The 19,582-nt window shown below is 28.9% G+C and overlaps 1 protein-coding gene across 1 annotated transcript; it reads left to right on the top strand.

The window, feature by feature from the left end:
* The first annotated feature begins 1,555 nt into the window (after window positions 1–1,555).
* Window positions 1,556–17,523, top strand: LOC107444091 (uncharacterized). Its single transcript, XM_016058173.3, has 3 exons — window positions 1,556–1,770; window positions 15,643–15,740; window positions 17,192–17,523. Exons 1-3 carry the CDS (start codon window positions 1,684–1,686, stop codon window positions 17,343–17,345), a joined length of 339 nt encoding a protein of 112 aa, XP_015913659.1. The 5' UTR covers window positions 1,556–1,683; the 3' UTR covers window positions 17,346–17,523.
* The last annotated feature ends 2,059 nt before the right edge of the window (window positions 17,524–19,582 follow it).

Genomic DNA, 19,582 nt, shown 5'->3' with positions numbered 1-19,582 from the left:
ATTTCAAATTAATATTGAAATGTACAGGTTTAGAATTTTCTACAGTGAAAAGTTTTCGGAACTTCAGTACTCAAAAAAGTATACAACAACTAGACGTTTAGAACGTATCCAATGAGCGAGCAAAGCGAGCATTGGATTGCGAAGCAATCGAAATGAACTGCGAAAGCAGTTCCGGGGGTTGGTGAGCGCCAGCGAGCAGGGGGCGAAGCCTCCTAGTAATTATAATTATTTGTGATGTAATTCAAAGATCGAAACAATATTAATAAATAAAAAAATCTAGTCAAAATATGGATTTCAAAAAAGCACTGTAATAACATTAAGAAAATGTAACTTTTCCCTATGTAGCCCTGTCAAATTAAAATCCTTAACGAAATTGGCTTAAACTTTTCATAAAAATTCTAAAACAATTTTGCTTTATTATTATTATTACTGATCACAATATAAAATGATAATGTTTTATTGTACACGTTAAGTAAATGTATACTTTTAAAAAATAATAATTTTTCCTCTTATTTTCCTGTACTTATTTACTTTTTATTTTTATATTATTTATTTTTTGACGAGCAGTATACGATGCTTATTCACAACTATAGAAAAGTTGGAGAATAGAAAAGTTGGCAAGAAGTTTTCCGTGAGTCTGCAACTTTTTCAAATAAATTGCCATGTTGATTTCTTGATCATGCGCATTCATGGAATAAAAATAACCGAATTCAACAATGAGGCAATATATCTAACTGATAACCATTTTCAATAGTTATCTCCGTCCTTTTTCGTCGTTATTTCAACGAAAAAGTTTCAGCTCATGTATTTTCAATTTATACGTACGCTAAAATTAAATTTGAAGATTATATACGGTTCCAAACAGTAAATTTAACTGTCTGACATAATAGTATTGATAAAACGATACTATGAAAAAATTTCAGTTTTCATTAATTCATTAAATATTTTTCAAATAAATAATAAAATTTCAATAGTTAAATATTTTCATTTTTCTATTAAGTCTCGGGGTTCCGTCAGAAGATGATCAGTCATTTAGGGTTCCACAGCCGAAAAGTTGGGAACCACTACTCTAATGGTCTCTAAAGGGAGAATTACCCCATTAGAGAAATATGTATTTTCACTCTCACAATGTATCGAACGATACGTTCCACAGCCGAAAAGTTGGGAACCATTGCTCTAATGTTCTCTAAAGGGAGAATTACCCCATTAGAGAAATATATATTTTCACTCTCACAATGTATCGAACGAAACGTATTTTACGTAAAAATGACAAAACCTCAAATAATTCAAACTACAAAGAAATGAAATTCATTCAAATTCTGGTTTTATGATTAGATTTTTACAATCATTATCATATAATAGGGATTTTTTTCCTTCCATTTTTCCCATTTTCATTGATAAAAATTATGTGTTTCGCGTTGGCGATATATTGGCGATGCATGGAAAAATCCCTATTGGGTGTTGCGGGACCTCCCGTTCCCATAGTGATGCGTAGAGACTCCCTCAGGATGCGGAAAAAACAAAAAAAAAATAAAACGCAACAAGAAAGTGTAAAACCGGAGTATAAAAAGTGGATGTTTTTCGTCAATTGCAAGATTCGGATTTGGAAGGTATCAGAGAGGAGGGATTTTGGCGACTTTTTAACAATTTTTATCTCGTGTTTTTTATACATATCTTAGAACAATGGGATCATATGAGGTGGCGGTTTTATTTGTGGTTTCTGCTTTGATTATTTTACCTGCAGACGTAGAATCCAAGGCTATAATGAAGGTAACTGAATTTGATAAAATATTTTTTGAATTGAAATAAACACATAAAATGTTTTTGTATGTAATTTCCTACATAATTAATTTAATCAAAATATTTGTAACATTAATATTTTTTCCATTTTAATGCTTTTAAGAATATTTAGTAACTTTAAAAGTTATTCCTTTTGATCATTTAGAAAAAAAGGTATAAAATATTTTAATGTCTTTATAATTAAATGCTATAATGATGGTAATTGATTTGAATTAAATATTTTTGACTTCTATGTTTTCTTAATATTTTAATCCTTAACAAATTTTAATAATTTAAAAAACTATTTTTGGTTTTCGTTTTAAGGAAAAAAAAATAGAACTAAAAGCAAGAAGAATTTTTTTACATAGAATCCAAGAAAATTGACTTTAGCAAATTTTTTTAATATAATTTTTTTGCCATTTTAATGCTTTAAATAATATTTAGTAACTTTAAAATTAAGATAATTCAGAAAAAAATTATAATGAAATCTTTCCATATATTTATAATCTAATGATATAAATAATTGCAGTTAATTTAAATTTAATATTTTTGGCTTAGATGTGTTTGATGCTTTTAGCAATCTTTAATATTAAATCGATTTGATGATTTAAAAACGAAATATTTATAGTTTTAATATTTTTGCTATTTCAATATTTCTAACCTTCTTTTAGTAATTTTAAAATAAGTTCAGCTTGCATAATTAGAAAAAATTGAAATAAAGAAACGGAATTCTTTGATATGTTTAAAATAAAAGGTTATACTGAAAATATTTGAAAATAAAATGTTTTTAACTTCAATACTTCTGTTATTTAAATGTTTATAATAATTTTTAGTAGCTTTAAAATTTCGTTTCCGTATCAATAAAAGAAATTATAAATGATTTATTAGAATTCAAAGATATAATGAAAGTAAATAAATTTAATAATTTTTTTAATATTTCCGAAATCTTAATCTTTGATATTTTAACAACTTTAAAACTAATTCATATTGCGTATTTACAAAAAAAAAATTTATAAACAAATGAAATTTTTTTTTCACCTTTAAGTAATCAAAAGGAAAATTTAATCAAAGTTATTTATATAGATATTAAAAATATTTTAACGCATTAAATGTAAACAAAAACAAAACAAATTTAATTTATAATTTAAAGAAAATTGTAACATTAATAAAAACACTTTTACAAGTTTTTGAGTATTACTAAAATTAAAAATTAAATGACTAGTAGACTATTAAATGAATAGTAGACTTTTAAATGAATAGTAGACTTTTAAATGAATGGTAGAGAAAATAATTAAATTATGCTGTTTGTGAATATTACAAAATGAATTGAAAAAGAATGTTTTAAAACAAAAGTAAAACAAATTTTAAATATTTAAATATTAATTTATCTAATATCCAATTCAAAACCATACAATCATCATAATATTTTTTTTTCCTATTAGTATTAAATAGAAATATTTATAGTCACTTTATATCTTTCTAGTTCCATTATGTTTGTATCTATGTGTTTATTATAACCCTTATTTAATTTAAAAATGCATCCGTAGATAATTAAAATAATAAAAACAAATTAAAGGAAATAATATTGTAATAAAATATTGAATCATCATCACACTTAAAATAATAAGTACTTTACAATTTTTTAATGAACGTAATGAAAATTGCATTTAGTTTAAAATTAAAATTTAAATTATGGAATGTTAAAACATTATGAAGCTCATTTAAAAAATATATACTACATATTAATATTTTAATATTAATTAATCAGAATGATGAAATTTAATACGCAGAACAAAATTATGAATAATGTAGAGCAAAACATAACTGAAGAATAAAATTTTGAACTTATGACATTCTAGATTCTTTTTTTCCCATTGCATTCTTGCTAATTTGAACCTTTTTTTATGATATTTGTTTTAATAACAAACAATGAGAGGCACTTAAAACTGAAACATTAAGCTAATTTTATATTATATTTAGGATATTTTTAATAAACTGTGATCAAACAAAGCACAGTTTCAGACTCTTACTTTGAATTAATTGTTATTAACATCGCTGCCTACTTTCTACGCTTTTCACCTTTGTCTAAAATAGTTTTCTAAAAGTTATGTAGTTGACAGCCCTGGATTGAAAAAAACTTACTCAAAAACACGAATTTTTAAAATTAAAAAAAAGGTTTTATAATTAAAAGCTTTTAATAATTTATTAAGAGGTGGCAGGGTTGAGACTGTCAGGAAAAAAGTAAAAATTTGTAGAAAAAAAATTGAGAAAACGAAACACGGTTCAAACATTTATGTAAATTAAATATATATGTTACAATTGGCCATCTGAATTCTTAAAATTGACGTAAAATACAACCTATATAATTTATGATAACCTCATTCAAATATTTGTCACCACTTTTTAAATTTTTCCAGAATGTGGCTTCCACGGATGGCCAAACATTTTTAGGGAAAAATTCCAACACTCTTAGGGGAAAAAAGATTATGCGTTCCACTTTCAACTTTTCCAACGTACTTAATTCTAAAGAAACTTAATTCTAAAAGAAATATAAAAAGGTGAAAAAATGTAATCCCAACTGCTACTATCTGTTTTTTTTTTTTTTTTTTTTAATGCGATAAAATAAATCGATCAAAATATCGATGTGTTAATCGTATATATCGATGTGTAATATCGTACATATCGATGCGTAGTTAGCAAAAAATTTCAATTTTCTGACAGAAAAAAATAGCCAACTATCAAAATTCTGCCTAACTTACAAAATCCTCCTCTTTTGTTTATTACCTTTAATAAATTATACAAAAAATAGATAAAACTTGAACCTTAAAATCGTTTTCAAAATTAACACGTTTCATGTGATTAATGTAATAGAAATTATTTTTTGAGACAATTTATTTAATTATTTATAATGCTCAACATCTATAAAAACTAAAATTAAATAACACTAATAATTATAAATTTTAAAAATAAGATGAAAATGTGTGACACTACCTCATTAAAAAAAAACTAAAACTTTGATTTTTGGTGAACATGATCCGCTGAAACTATATGATTAACTGTTTTAAAATTTCTAATTGCAGAGAAATAATATTCTACTCTTTCTTCTAAAAGATACACTAAATTCTAAAAGAAAAAAGAATAGTCATTAATTTATATGCACTAATGTACTTAGTTTTATAAAGTACAGCAATAGACCGTATGCCCGCAATATTGCGATTGTGTAAAAAAGTCCTGTCTTTAAAGGGTAAAATAAATGAGTAAAACTCTACCTTAAAAAAAAATTAAATCATTTAATTATACAGAGGAACAAAATTTTTGTTGTATTCAGGTGAGGGGATTTCTAAATAGAAAATAGTTTTGCTCCTAAAGATACAGTTAATTTTTAAAATAACATTTTTAGTTTATTTTTTGTCGAAATGCAAAAATTTAAAAACCTTATGTATAACAGAGGGTCGCGTTAATAATGCGATAAACTTTAAAGGCAGTTAAGGAGCATAATTATATATTTTATAATCGTCGTTGAACAGCCAACCCATTTGTTTGGGTTTACAACTACTAATGTTCAACTCCGTAGTCTTGTAATTTTGAATCCAATCCACAAGAAAAGGGAACTCCTGGATCCAGTATTGGAAGAAATTTGCCATCGTGGAGGACTTTTTGATGGAACTAATCCACATTTGCGTTACATGGAGAGGAAGACCACGAGAGCCTCCCACGGTTAGCCAGATGGCAAGGGGACTCTAACCCATCATCCGTCTACCACTGAGAATATTTCAGGCCAGCACTATGGTCGGTGCAAGCCGAAAGCGGATTCAAATCGACCAGCTATCCCTGGGATTCGAACCCAGTTCACCTCATTGGAATTAAAATTGCTACGGAACCCATACCCAAAAATGTGGCTAGGCGCGCTTCTCTATCAGGACCTCTTTAGAAGCGCACGAATAAATAGTTCGTAGCAGGGAAGCTCCCCTAAAGGCGTAAGACGTCATTTCCGGGCATGGATTTGCTTGTAATTAATGTTATTTAAAAAAAAAATCGATTTCAGATTTGAAATCAGCGATACGAAATTATTTAAGATCTGTTTTAAAAAAATATCATGCAAATAAGAGAAAAAATTGCTCTCCCAGTATTATTTATATGTTCAAATGCCAAAATGTTTATTGCCAAATAATAATAAGTCCTTTTTAAAAATATTTTCATGTTTCTTGAAAAATGAACAAATAATAGCAAAATTTCTTCATTTGAATCAGCTTTTTTGGAAAAGTAATTTTCCGGTTTTTTTGCTGGCCACATTATGGAAATATTTAAAAGTGGTGGCTGCTGGAAATTTTAAAACTTTTAAGTTCATTTCCTTTTTAAGAATTTAGTTGGTCAGTTTTAACAACTTTAAGCACAAGCAACAAGCAGTTAAGTTTTAACGGTTCAATTGCATATGCCATCTCAATAAAATTTAACCCATTAACGCCCAACCATAAGTATTATATTACAATGGTGTAAAAAGTAACAGGGTTTGTGCAATCTTTATGAAATTTAAATTCATTTTAAGAAGCTTCGTCTATTACCTATTAAATTTGCAATGCAATTAAAAAAAAAACTATTTTTTTCCGCTAACACAATAAGAAGATAAAAAAAAGGCCTAAAACTGATTTCTCGCTACTTTTTTAAGTAAATAAGTGTATGTATAAATTTATTTGTAAACAATTTCCAATGCAATTTAATTAAGAAAAATTGCTGAGTTTGTACACAAAGCTATTCAATTTCAAAAGTAGGACTAAACACACAATTCGTCACAGACGGGAAATAAGAGGGGGGAATGTCTAGATTAGATAAGTCTAGCGTAAGTCTCAAGTCATTCTAATGCATCCTTCTTCATCCTAATGTTTATTTAGAAAATGAAAAAAAGCAGGAAAAAAAACTTTTTTCAATAAATTTTTATCTTGTCTCAAAACTACTTCAATTAAGTGCGACTTAAATTTTCAGCATTTTAAAATTGAACATTAGGGGATTCAATGTTGTATTTAAACTTTTTGTTTTTAAACTTAAAATTTTCATGTTTTTGCAGAATAAAATTTAATTTTGAAGGCTCTAAATTGTTTTTAAACATTATGTTATGTTTTCACATTTTTTGTATAATATTGATTTTTGAGATAACAATATTGTTTTGAAACTTAAAATTTTCGTTTTTTCGTTAAATGAAATTGAACTTCGAAAGGACAATATTGTTTTCAAACGTAAACTTTCTCCTTTTTGCGTCTAATGAAAATAAACTTGGAGGGTTCAACAAAAATTTAATTTTTCGTTTTCCTATGTAAAATGAAAATAAACTTTGAGAGTTCAATATTTTTTAAACGCTTTGTTTTTATTCGATTGATTTTATTTGTATGAATTATAATTTCGAGCATAATAGAAACTAAATTTATAAAGATGAAAAACACCTTTTCCTTTTAAGTTATCATCGCATGATCCCTATCATTTACACGTTTGAATAAATAATTTATTCTTAATTCTATTTGGGGACATACTAAATAATCTATAGTTTAATTTTAGTCAATAAAAGTTTGAGCTTGAGTTTTTAACTACGTTATTCGATTTCTGGCTGAAATTGACTTTTACCTTTACAGGGGTTTCGATCTTTTTAGAGTTGCGGCTTTTTGAGCGATTTAAAATCCTTTACTAACTTTACGTAAGCAATTTTCTTTTAGAATCAGTTTTTTGGAAGATTTTGCATTGACCAAAATGAGGATTTAAAGTTATTTTGTACACCACTAAATCTAAATGGTTCAGAGTTTATATGAAAAGTCACTTTGTCCCGTTCTTATGTTATGAGGCTTTTAAAATGTGGCAAAATTGCTAAAAGCACTGAAAGCTTTTGTTCTTAATTGCCTGCCACGCTATGAAATATTTTTCAAAAAGTTGGCAGCCCTGTATCAAACGTGACAATTTGTACTATTTTTTCGAACGCGCAATTTAATCTAAATCTATTTTCTTAAAACGCAATTTGATGTCCAAAACTAGAAGCTTAACAACGATTCAAAGCATTGCGCATATCACAACACTCACGTAGTACAAACGTTGACGTCTTTTCCTTCAGATTGAACTAGTCTATTATCCAAAAGATTGGCAAAACAAATTTTTTACATTAAGTATCACATAGTTGATAGTATTTCTTAAAACACAATTACTGATTACAAATTAAAAGTCACATGCAAATGCTGACGTTTCAATGTTTGTGCGAAGAGTGTAGACAACTGCATTGATAAAGTTTTTACTCGTACAACACTATCTTGTGTAAAAGTATAAAATTAGATTTTCTGTCTGCACTTTAAGATATTACTAGGGTCAAGGAACATGAGAAAGAACCATTGACTTTTATCTTTGGGATTTGTTTATTTTTCAATCCGTCGCACTAATCCGGTTTCGCGGAAGCACAGATAGATGTGACGTTTGCAATGACCCTGGCTTTATTGTTTTATCTTTTAGCACAATACATGCAGAAGCAACCTAGTTTACAAACATTTTAATCTTATTATTTTAATTAAAACTCACCATGTTGAATAATTTGTGTAATCTGTCACGGTGCTCCTTGAAATTTAACCCTATACGATTCATTTGAAAAATCACAAAGTCCAAGTTTATGGAACACGAACGCACCTACAATTTCATAGAAATCTCAATCATCGATATAAAATGTATAGTTTAAAAATGTTTTTCGATGTAAAATGCATGCGTGCCAACTCTTCCGGTTTTCCCGGAAGATTTCATTTTTATATTTAATGGGGTGACAACATTTATATTGTCACGTTTTATTTTTCATTAAATAAATACGGTTTAAAATAATTTTGACTGCAATTCCATTTGAATAATTTAAACATATATATGATAGGCTTGCTAGCTCTCTGATGGTGTTTTTAATTGCTTGCTTAATTTTTACGAAACACCAACATGCTATCTCAATTTCATTGGCTTTATCCTACCACTAGTAAAACACCTTTTTGAAAAACGTAAAAGTTGGAAAATATGAAATGAGAACTTTGATTTAAAAAAAAATAAACGCTATGTTGTTGAAAATTAGAATTTTTTTAAATGAAACCTTTTATGTAGAAATAAAACAGCAATTTTTCAGCCATGACAGTGACGCATTTTATTGTACTTACGCTTTTGTAATTTAAAATAACTTTTATAAACTAACAAATATTATCACTATTAAATAAATGCTTTTGTTACATTTACAGGGCTGCCAACTACTTCGCTTTTTGCAACATATTTTATTAAGTGGTAAACATTTAAAAACTAAGTTCTTCAAAATTTTTGATGATTTGCTAACATTTTAAAAGCCTCACCATAAGAGAGCAACAGAGATGCCAACTTGCTCCAGAGAGCTGATAAATATTTTCGATACATTTATAGGGTTTTTACCAACCATTACGTCTAAATAATTCAAAGGTTTGTGTGATACGCCACTTCGTTACGGTTAAGTCTGGTTGAGCATTTTAAAAAGCTAACAAAATTAATTTAAAATCTGCACATTTTATTTTTTAGTTCTCTACCGTTTAAAATATTTTGTCAAATCCGGAGCAATTGGCATCTCTAAAGCAAAGTGGAGTTTCATATGAACTTTTGGATCATTTACATGTAGTGGAGTGGAAAATTACTTTAAATCAAATTTACGAAGCAAAGAATTTTACCAAAAAGCGTAAAAAGTTGGCAACTCTGCATTTAACCTGTTGCTAATGCAGACTCCAACTATTTGAGGTTGTTTTGAATTTTTTTTTTTTTTAGTGGTAGCGAAATAAGCAGAATTTTTGAACAAACAGATTTTATTGAAAAATTCTTAGAACTTAAGCCTTTATATGTCTCTATTTGAATTACTTGTGTTTAGAGGTGAACAAAATTCTTTTAACTCTAATTTCTTAAAATATAAATACATTGCCTTTGCTACCACTATGAAATATATTTTCTGAAACTACAGACAATTCGTAGTAATATAGGAATCTTTGATTTGATATCTATTTACATTACAACATCTGAAGAGGTTGAAGCGAAAACTACCGTATATAGTTTAGTATACTTTACTTTTAAATGTATAAGAGAATTTTCAGAAAGTGTACTATCAAGTAAATTTGAGAATTTAAAAATGAACATTAATATCAAATTTCAGTAGCAGTTTTTTGAAATATTAATGAATTTTGGCGACATTCAAGAATGAAGTAGAAAGCTAATATTAGATCATTTTAAAACTAATTCATTTGTAGACTAGATATTAGTACAAACAAGTGAACAAAATTTGAAGTAACAAAATAAATGCCAAAAGTGCGATTTTTCGTAGTTAACTTTATATTCTTATAACATAAAAATTTTGACTCATTGTCATTCACAAAAGTTCCAAATCTCCGATTTTGTTGGAATTTTTTATTTTTAAACTGGTAACAAAATATTTAATATTTTTAACTTGGTTTACCAAAAATGATCTATAAAAATTTTACCTCCCGTATAAATAATTTCCGAAAACCGAAAAATATAACTATATTCTTTAAAAGTATTGAATGTTTGAGAAGTTATGAACATTTCTGATTACAATTGTTAATTACAATTAATATTTTACTACCACTACAAAGAATCTTAAGAAGAAAGCCGTGACTATACGGTTAATTATCAGCTTGTATTAAAAAAAAAAGAAAAGTAATTCATCAGATAGCATTATTTAAAAGCTCAGATCAATACACTTTACCTTTGAATCTAATATCTTATCAAATGATGCAAGATTCTGTCATTTGGTCTTTCATTTTACTTTCTCTAGTATTTGTAATTTGGAGGTCAACATGTCAAAACTTTGATAAATTTGTTGAAATTTGAAAGATTTTTTTTTAACAGGATGTGGTGAGCTTATCAAGAACTACTCTTAAAATTAAATAAACATTGCTTGTGCACGAGCTGATAGTAATTGTTATACGTGTAGTTTGATTTATACCACAACCAGTGAGAGTGGGCTTTGTCTTCCAGCTCGCTTCGCTCATCAACTCCTACGATTGATACAGAATCGAAGATAAGCAAATAAGTTAATTGAAAGATTCCAATTGATACATTAACACAGATTTGGTTCAACATAATAAGTTCCTGATTCGGGGGGGGGTNGGGGGGGGGGGGGATTGTAAATCTAGTTATTTTGTTCAGTTACTATTGAAACTTCAACCACAATTTTGTTTTTTGAATTCCTATTCATAATTTTTGGTTTATTAAAAAATCGCTCAATGAGTTTCGAGAGTTTGGCAATTAACTGGTTAACCTATAGTGATTAACACTATTTATTGATTAGAGTTTATAAATTTTTTTTCTATTAAATGATTCTTCATAAAACAACTTCAATTTTGCAAAAAAATTAACGCGAACGATTGTAGTCCTGATTACATATATATTGAATCATTTATATTCGTCGTAATCACGAATCGATAATTTCTGTGAAGAGAGCGGAAACGAAGTAGTTTTGCTACCACATTTTTTAAACTTCTGCATGGATCACAGAAATTTTAACACTTTGAATGACAAGGTGGTCACCGGTGACCGGCACTGAGTTTGTTCGTAGCGCCACGGGGGTCACCGGTGACCGGCACTGAGTTTATTCGTAGCGCCACGGGGGTCACCGGTGACCGGCGAAGCCAAGATTATTAGAAAAAGATAATTCGAGTAAATTTTTAATTTTTTTATATTATAGTTACTAAAATGGTTTGAAGAAATTAGTGCCATATAGAACACACAGAAATAGTTTTATTTATATACACAGAGATGCCAACTTGCTCCGGACAGCGAATAAATATTTTCAAGTGGTAGTTTATTAATTGTGATTCTTGGTTTAACAAAGTCAATTTAGTAGATTTTTATCCACCGCTATTGTTGTTGTTGTTGTTAATTTAGGTCGCACTAGAGCTGCACAATGGGCTATTGGCGACGGTGTGGGAAACATCCCGGAGGATGATCCGAAGACATGCCATCACAATTTTGATCCTCTGCGGAGGGGATGGCGCCCCCGCTTCGGTAGCCCAATGACCTGCACGCGAAATTGAGCACTTTACGGTAGCACCGTTTTACGAGGACCAATACCGCACACCCTCGGTCCCTACGCAGACTGATCCAAGTGGTCACCCACCCGCACACTGACCGCAGCCAGTGATGCTTGACTTCGGTGATCAGCTGGGAACCGTGTCTTAACGATCAGTCCACTGCGGGACACCGCTATTTCTAAACAATTCGTAGGCTTCTATAATTTACCACTTCTGTCAGATAAGTCGTGCTAAACCTTTTAAAAAACTAGCAAAATCTGTCTAATATTTGCAAATTTAATTTGTAGTTATTTACCGAGTGGCCAGACGAGCAAGCCATGTAAAATTTGCTTGCCATTCAATGTGTTAAAAGCGTAATTTTTCGTGACCCATTTGCAATGTGTTAATAACAAATTGCTATAGATAGCTGTCTTAGTTTTGAATACCAAAAATGAATGTCTCGCTATAAACCACACCTTATCGTTTTGAAAACAGGACAAGTTCCCAAAATCTTTAGTACACCACTGGTTGACATTTTAAATAAAATTATTGTGTACTGTTACACTCGCGTTGTGATTATTCTGTTTTATTAGTTGATTATTTAAGTTTTTCAAGAAATAATCGAAAAAGGGATTGCATAGCTGCCAACCTTTTCGATCTTTAAAAGAGTTTCCTCCAAGTGGTAGCAAAATAATTAAGTAATTTTTATGGCAAAATTCTCGATTCACTTATTCCATTACCATAACTGCTAACTTTTACGCATTTTGCGTCCAACTTCATTTTCACAAGTAAAATTTTTGCTTCTTCTTTATTTTTTGGATTTATAAATGATTTTGACCACCATTAAATAGAAATGAATTAATATTTATAAAAGAGCATGATAGTTACATGGTGTTATTTTTTAGTCTGGACAAAATTTATATTTCTATTTATAATTGTTACTCAGCTTTTATTTTATTACCACTGGGGAAAATATCCGCGGACTGATTAATAGTTGACAAACTTTTATATGTAAAATTTAACTATTTAAATAGAGTGGTAGTAAAATGTATAATAATTTAAATCTGTTAAAACCGGATTCAAGTTACAGAACTCAATATATAAATTTTGATACCACATTAACATTAAATATAAAAGTAAAATCCTCCGGAAAATTCGAAAGAATTGGCAGGTATGCAATTATTCATTTGCTATTATTTTTTCTGTGGTATTTTTAGATAATCAGAAAATGATACTACTGACACAACATGTGTATTTGAATCATTATAATCCAGCATCCATAACAAAAATATTTCAGATGAACCAGAGATGCCAACTTGCTCCGGACAGTAAATAAATATTTTAAAGTTGTAGTTTATCAATTGTGATTCTTGGAGTCTTTTTTATCTCCTCTTAGTATGAATTTATTTTCCTTCTTAACAAGCATTGAGAACAAATTTTTAAGGAGTTATTTAGTTTTTCTTTTAAAACCAAAACTTCCATATTTAAAAAAATGCTTTTTAAATGTGATTTTTATGAACTCAGTTAAAAAATAACTAAAATATCTCAATTTTTAAATTTTGATGGAATATAACTAAGAGTAGCATAAACTCAAAATAGGGTTTTTAAAAGTATATTACAAAGCTGACTAGTCTTTACTTTTTCTCTTTGTTTAAACAATTCACTTTGTTTATTACGATGTAACTTATTGTCCTTCATTTGAAATCGTTACCTCGTGATAAAAGTTAAGGGATCACTGAAAACAACGATCGCTTCCCGTGTTTGAGTGTAAAAACAAATGAAGATATTAAGAATTCGACAGCTGTTTAATCAATTAATCTTTATTTAGAAATGCATCGCATTATTTCTGCCAAGGTAATAACTTAGGCCCGGATTTTGATGACATTTGCATTTTTATGCATTTTTGGACATTTTTTGTCTTTTAGAGCATTTTTTTTTAGATTTATAGGGCATTTTTCTTTAAATTTTGGGGTGTATTTTGCATTTTAATGCATTTTTTAAAGTTTTTTGTTAATTTTTTCCAATTTTTACTATTTTTTTTAATCAATTTTCATTATTACACTGGCTTTCAAACAATGAAGAAAATCTATAGAATATTAACAGGTGAAGCTAAATCTTTTCAAATTGAAGAAGAATTGTAAGTAAGTGAGACCGTCTTTTTCAAGTACGCACCTATAACATCAGTAGACGTTGAAAGAAGCTTCTGCAGGAATGAAAATTTACTTTCAGACAAGAGACGCTCGCTTACATTTCAAATTATCAAGAAACATTTAATAATCCAATGCAATTCTGATATTTAGTAATATTATGAGATGGAAGTTGTTATATCCATTAAAATTTCTATACAAAATAAAAATATTTTGGTGTCAATATATTTTCCTTTTTTTGTTATTTTAGGATATAAAACATATTTTTCAAACTTTAATGAACGTAGAGCAAGTATTGCATTGCTTTATATTTTTTAAATGACTCATAATAATTTTAAAGACCAAAATATTTTTTAATTCAATATGTTTACTTTATTTAAGGCATTTTTTGCGCAATTCTTGCATTTTTAAGGGCATTTTTGGCCCTTTTTAAGGGCATTAGTTGAGATTTTTTAGGTCATCAAAATCCGGGCTCTAGTAATAACTAAGGAACTATATTCCAGCTATGCGCAATAACAACTTGAACGGAATTTCATTTAGAATAAAAAAAAAAAATTTCATTATATAAACGTTAATTTCAAGCACCCAATCTTTGCTATTTACTAAAGTTTTATGCTCTCAAGAAAATATTCCCAAATGCTATGAGAGGATCAAATTATGTGTCGTTCAAAAAAAAAAAGATTGGAAGATTTGGATTTAAATTCAAAAAATCGTCCAAACTTGTTGATCAAAATTCACTGAAAACTGGCAAAATTAAAAAATTGTCAAAATATTAAGATTAGCTTTTTTAAATTTTTTTTAAGCTCAAAAATGTGTTGTTTACTGTTTTAGATCTGCATTTTCTTTTAACTTAATGAAATTTTGAAGAGTTAAAATTCGTTTTGTTTTTAGCGAAAAAAACCCTTACAAATGAAATTCGCCTATTTAATACAGTGCACAGTTCAGTTTTGAAAAAGTTGTTAATTTGATTGCTAGTTCATCAAAGACATTATTGAGACAATTAGCATTCTTTTTAAAAAAAATTAGCATACGCTGTGCGAAAAATTTTAATAACAAATTCACCACGATATCAAACAAACATTTAAAATATAAAAATTCATTTGACTGTACAATTTTAAATCTCGAAATTATACTTATTTAAAAAGGCGGGGGAGCTGATTGTCGGGAGGCGGCTAGTATATTATATTTTTCAATAGCATTGATTTATCTTTATATAAATTTAATTTATTTATATTTTGTTAAGCTAACGGCAACAGCTCTTAACCATAATTGTTTATTGAAAATTAAAATGAGTTCATTTCCTCAAAACATTATCAACGTACTACTAAGTACCATTCCTAAATAAAATTTCATAAGAACATAGCATTTAAAATTGACTTATTTACTCCGATGTATAATTGAATTACCCGAATTGAATTACCCAATTGGCTGGAATCAATGGTATTCCTGTAACTGGGGTTCACTCAACTTTTCTTTGGTGAAAATTGGCTGAACAGCGGGAATCATTCCCTTGTTATCACAATTATCGCGTTATATTCCCTAACTTTACATTTATTTGCTACTTTTTCTAAATAGTTATTCCGATTGCCAACCTTCAAATTACTCTCATAGTATACCAAATATTTTTTCATTTGTTAAGATTAAATTTGCACAAATTTAAAATTAGATTTTTTTATTTTCAGAAAAGAGAAACAATGATCTGGTGCTCTCGATCAACTCCCTGTGGATGGGAAGTTTACAGGCCGTTCTGGAGAAATGTTGAATATTTCATCAAAAGCCCGTAAGTTTCATTTTAACGTAACATTACATCTAGAAATAATTCTATCAACTCATTATACATTTTTGATTAATTTTATGAAAATATTTTATCATTTATTGCATTTACAATATTTTCTAAAAATTTTTTAAAAGTAACATCTTTGTTAACATGAAATATTTGAACATTCGTCGCTAAAAATAGTGAGCTTAAAGAATCATAGAGATAACAATTGTTCAAATTATGATTTTAAAAATGCATTGTTCAAGTAAGATATTTTTAAATTTAGTAAGTAGTATTTAGTTTAGTTCGTCTAACAACTGACCTAATTATGATTTTGAGACCATCAATGTTCAACACCTTAACCTTGATCACAACCCAGAAGACAAAAGAATTCGTGGATCTAACATCAGGACAAACTAGCCTTCATGGAGATTTTTTTTATTGAAATAATCAGCATTTGCGATACATGGAGAGGAAAACCTCCCACGATTAGCCCGACGGCAAAGGGATTCATGTTATGTCAGCGGGCTTGGAGCAGAATTCATAGCAACCCAGTGCCGGATTAACCATTCGGCCAGACTAGGTCATGGCCTGGGGTTAATGATTAAGGGCCCCTTAAAATGGATTTTTTGAAAAAATTTTTTAAAAAAATTAAGGAAAACAATGATTTTTAAAAAAAAAAAAACAATTTCAAATATATATTCAAAATTTTATGATTATTTTTTAGTTCTAATTTAACAAAATAAAGTAAAATATAATTTATTTTAAATATGCTTTCTTAAATGAAAAGATATATAAATACTTTTATAATTGAATAAATTAAAAATATACGAGAAAAACAACTTAATTGAAAGGCCCCAAAAATTTGAATGGCCTAGGGACCCGAGTACGCTTAATCCGGCCCTGTATCAACCAGTCGCCGCCAGGATTCGAACCTGGGTCACTTCACTGGAAGGCGAACGCTCTGTCCCATGAACCACTGTAGCTTAATAGAGCACAATTGATTGATTTTTCATACTCAGTGATATAGTTCAGCCTGTAGCTTGGGTGTTCATCACTTAAGTCAGTGTTTCCCAAACTTATAACTTTTGTCTACCCTTTCTTCTAAATGTTTCGTAACGCTGTTTACCACTAATAAAAAAATGAGTGTATTTTTTACTATAAAAAATTGCACAAAAGTTAATAATCACAACTGGTTGTTGACACGACTAATTATTAACTGCTAACTCTTCATGGCTAGCTTTGTTTTTAAATAAAAATTTTTGAAATTTCCGTTTGTTCCAAGATATTTCGCATAAGAATGCGTACCCATGGGGGTACGCGTACCACAATTTGGGAAACACTGACTTAAGTCAATGCAAATATTTTAGTTTTAAATCATATTTTACATTATCAGTCACTGATGACTGACATGTCACTCCGCGTATTAAACAAATCTTATCTTGTTACTAATAGAATTACTACTGTTGCAGATGTGACTGTCCTGAAGATCTTGACTGTGTTCGTATCTATGATGACATTTCTATATCAGCATATGTTCATTTATGTAGAGCAAGAGATGAAGAAGTCATTGTTTGGCCGCATGACAACCATGGCTCTCAGACGGTGCCAGTGCCAACGGTCTGACGAGCCTAACTTGAACTTTTGATTGAAACCCAAAATGTATTTTTCATGAGGACATCTGATCCATCTGTTCATTTCAGTTTGTTATTTATTATTATTTAAATGATATACATTTGGTCGACAATGTATTTGTAAATAAATGAGTGTCACTTCATAATCATTAAATATATCCAGAAACATATTGAGGGTGTTTGCTGTCTCAATTAATACTGACTACAACAACAAAAAGTAATACGGTTAACTTTTAAGTAACCAATGACGTCAGCGCTAGCTGATCATTTTATTTTATTTCATAACCGTCGTTGAACAGCCGACCCAATTTTGGGTTTAGGACTACTAATGTTCAACTCCGTAGTCTTGTAATTTTGAACCAATCTAGAAGACAAGGAAACTCTTGGATCAGTACCCTCAGAGGTATGATTTGTTATGGGATCATGGAAGACTTTGCGACTCGACAGATTTAACGTGTGTCAGTCACCATTTACGACGGCCGGCGGGGATCGAACCCACGACCTCTTAGACATGGGCCCACCTGATCATTTATAAGCAAAACGGTGTGCTAAAGTTGAGTTAAGTTTCTCCATATAAAATAGAATGTTAATTAACGTGAAGTTAATTAAATACATTTCCAGAGATTTATTATTTATGTATTTCATTGTAACTGTGATATATTTTTGTTTTCTGTACCTACAAAGTTTGAGGCATAATTAGTTTGTTTATGTTCGATGTAGCTTCATGCCTGTCTTCGTGTTAAGTAAGAAATATCTACTGAAAGAATTGAAATCTTTGTGTAAGAATATAGAATGCGTCGCTTAAGAGAATTGATATTTGATAGGCTCGGCTTACTTGAAATAGAATGGAAAGAACAGCTGCTAACGTAAGCAAATGCCACATTTTAACAAACAATCAGGATCAAGATACCCACACTAAGTCACTTGCAGGTATCCCATTGGGTACTTGAAGGTCAAGAAGAAGTGAAGTGATTATGCCTAACCATGTGATTTAAATCAGATTTAATTGGATACCTGTAAGCGACGTCATGCGTATGTGTTGAACCTGATTGGTTTCTGAATCGACAAATGCCATGATTTATCTATGATGACATTATTTGCGGGTTTCCAATTAATCTAATACGGTAGTTTCTAACTTGAGTTGTGAACTAGTTCTCCACTTCAAATTTACACATGGACCAATTTAAAAAAATTCTTACTAGTTTATGTTAAAATCTGAAAAATAAAATTTAGCCCCCCCCCCCCCTCACGCACACACAAAAAAAGAAATTGATTTTTGTCCTTAAATTTAGATGGAAAAGGTTTTGTATAACGAGATTAGGTAATATTGGGGGAAATATTTTGCAGAAAAAAACTATAATTGCAATGTATGTAATAATGGAAATGGATTACATGTTCCTTTTAAATGTTTATTCGAATTTCTGGTGCCCATATCATTAACGAGTTACAAGATTCTTGTTTCAATACTCATAAAATTAATATGCTCACCTATTATTCCATTTTTTCAGTAGATTCTTCCTTTGAAAAAAAAAAAGAAAAAAAAAAAGAAAGGAAACCATAAAATTTTAAACAGTTAACTGCATAAACTTTTGAAATGTTTTAAAATAATGTAAATTAATAATTTTTAATACTTAGGAATCTAATACAATGCATTGTAGAAACTTCATGAAACACAATGCAGAACAGAAAAGTGTGCTTAACTAAAAAAAAAAGGTTAAATATTTAATATGTTCTAGAATTAACCACATAGCTTATTTTTCGACATATTAACAGCAACCTGATATGAATAGTAAACAATAATGATAAATACTTTGAAACCTTAAATTTAAAACTTTTTGAAAAGAAGAGTAAAATCTGCATAGAGGGGAAAATAACTTTTTAGGAAAATAATTTTAATGCCTTTATTGAAAAGTTACTAACTTATTAACAAAAATATTAATTTCTACAACATAAAATATGTTTACAGATATATTTATGTATTTTTAAAACTATTTTATTATTTTTAAAAAAAGATTTTCATTTATTAGGTTTTATTATTTTTGTTTATTTATTCATTTATTTTTCAAAATAACTCAATCTGTCATGCTTATCTGTAAATTTTTTTATTAAAATTTTAATATTGCAAAGCTCCTATAGTACATTATTTTATACATACATTTGATTTACATATAAAAAGTACTTATGTATTTCCTTTTTAATTTTAACAATATTTTAACCTAACTAACAAAA

The sequence above is a fragment of the Parasteatoda tepidariorum genome, chromosome 6 (assembly GCF_043381705.1).
Source record: "Parasteatoda tepidariorum isolate YZ-2023 chromosome 6, CAS_Ptep_4.0, whole genome shotgun sequence".
Lineage (NCBI taxonomy): Eukaryota > Metazoa > Arthropoda > Arachnida > Araneae > Theridiidae > Parasteatoda > Parasteatoda tepidariorum.
The sequence above is the reverse complement of the archived record's forward strand: the minus strand, read 5'-3'. Positions and strand labels throughout refer to the sequence as shown.

Bases quoted from the DNA above. Each gene is read 5' to 3' on its own strand.
- LOC107444091 (XM_016058173.3), top strand. From the start codon at position 1,684: ATGGGATCATATGAGGTGGCGGTTTTATTTGTGGTTTCTGCTTTGATT. The intron at 1,771-15,642 runs GTAACTGAATTT...TTTTATTTTCAG, and splicing joins AATCCAAGGCTATAATGAAG to AAAAGAGAAACAATGATCTG. The intron at 15,741-17,191 runs GTAAGTTTCATT...CTACTGTTGCAG, and splicing joins GAATATTTCATCAAAAGCCC to ATGTGACTGTCCTGAAGATC.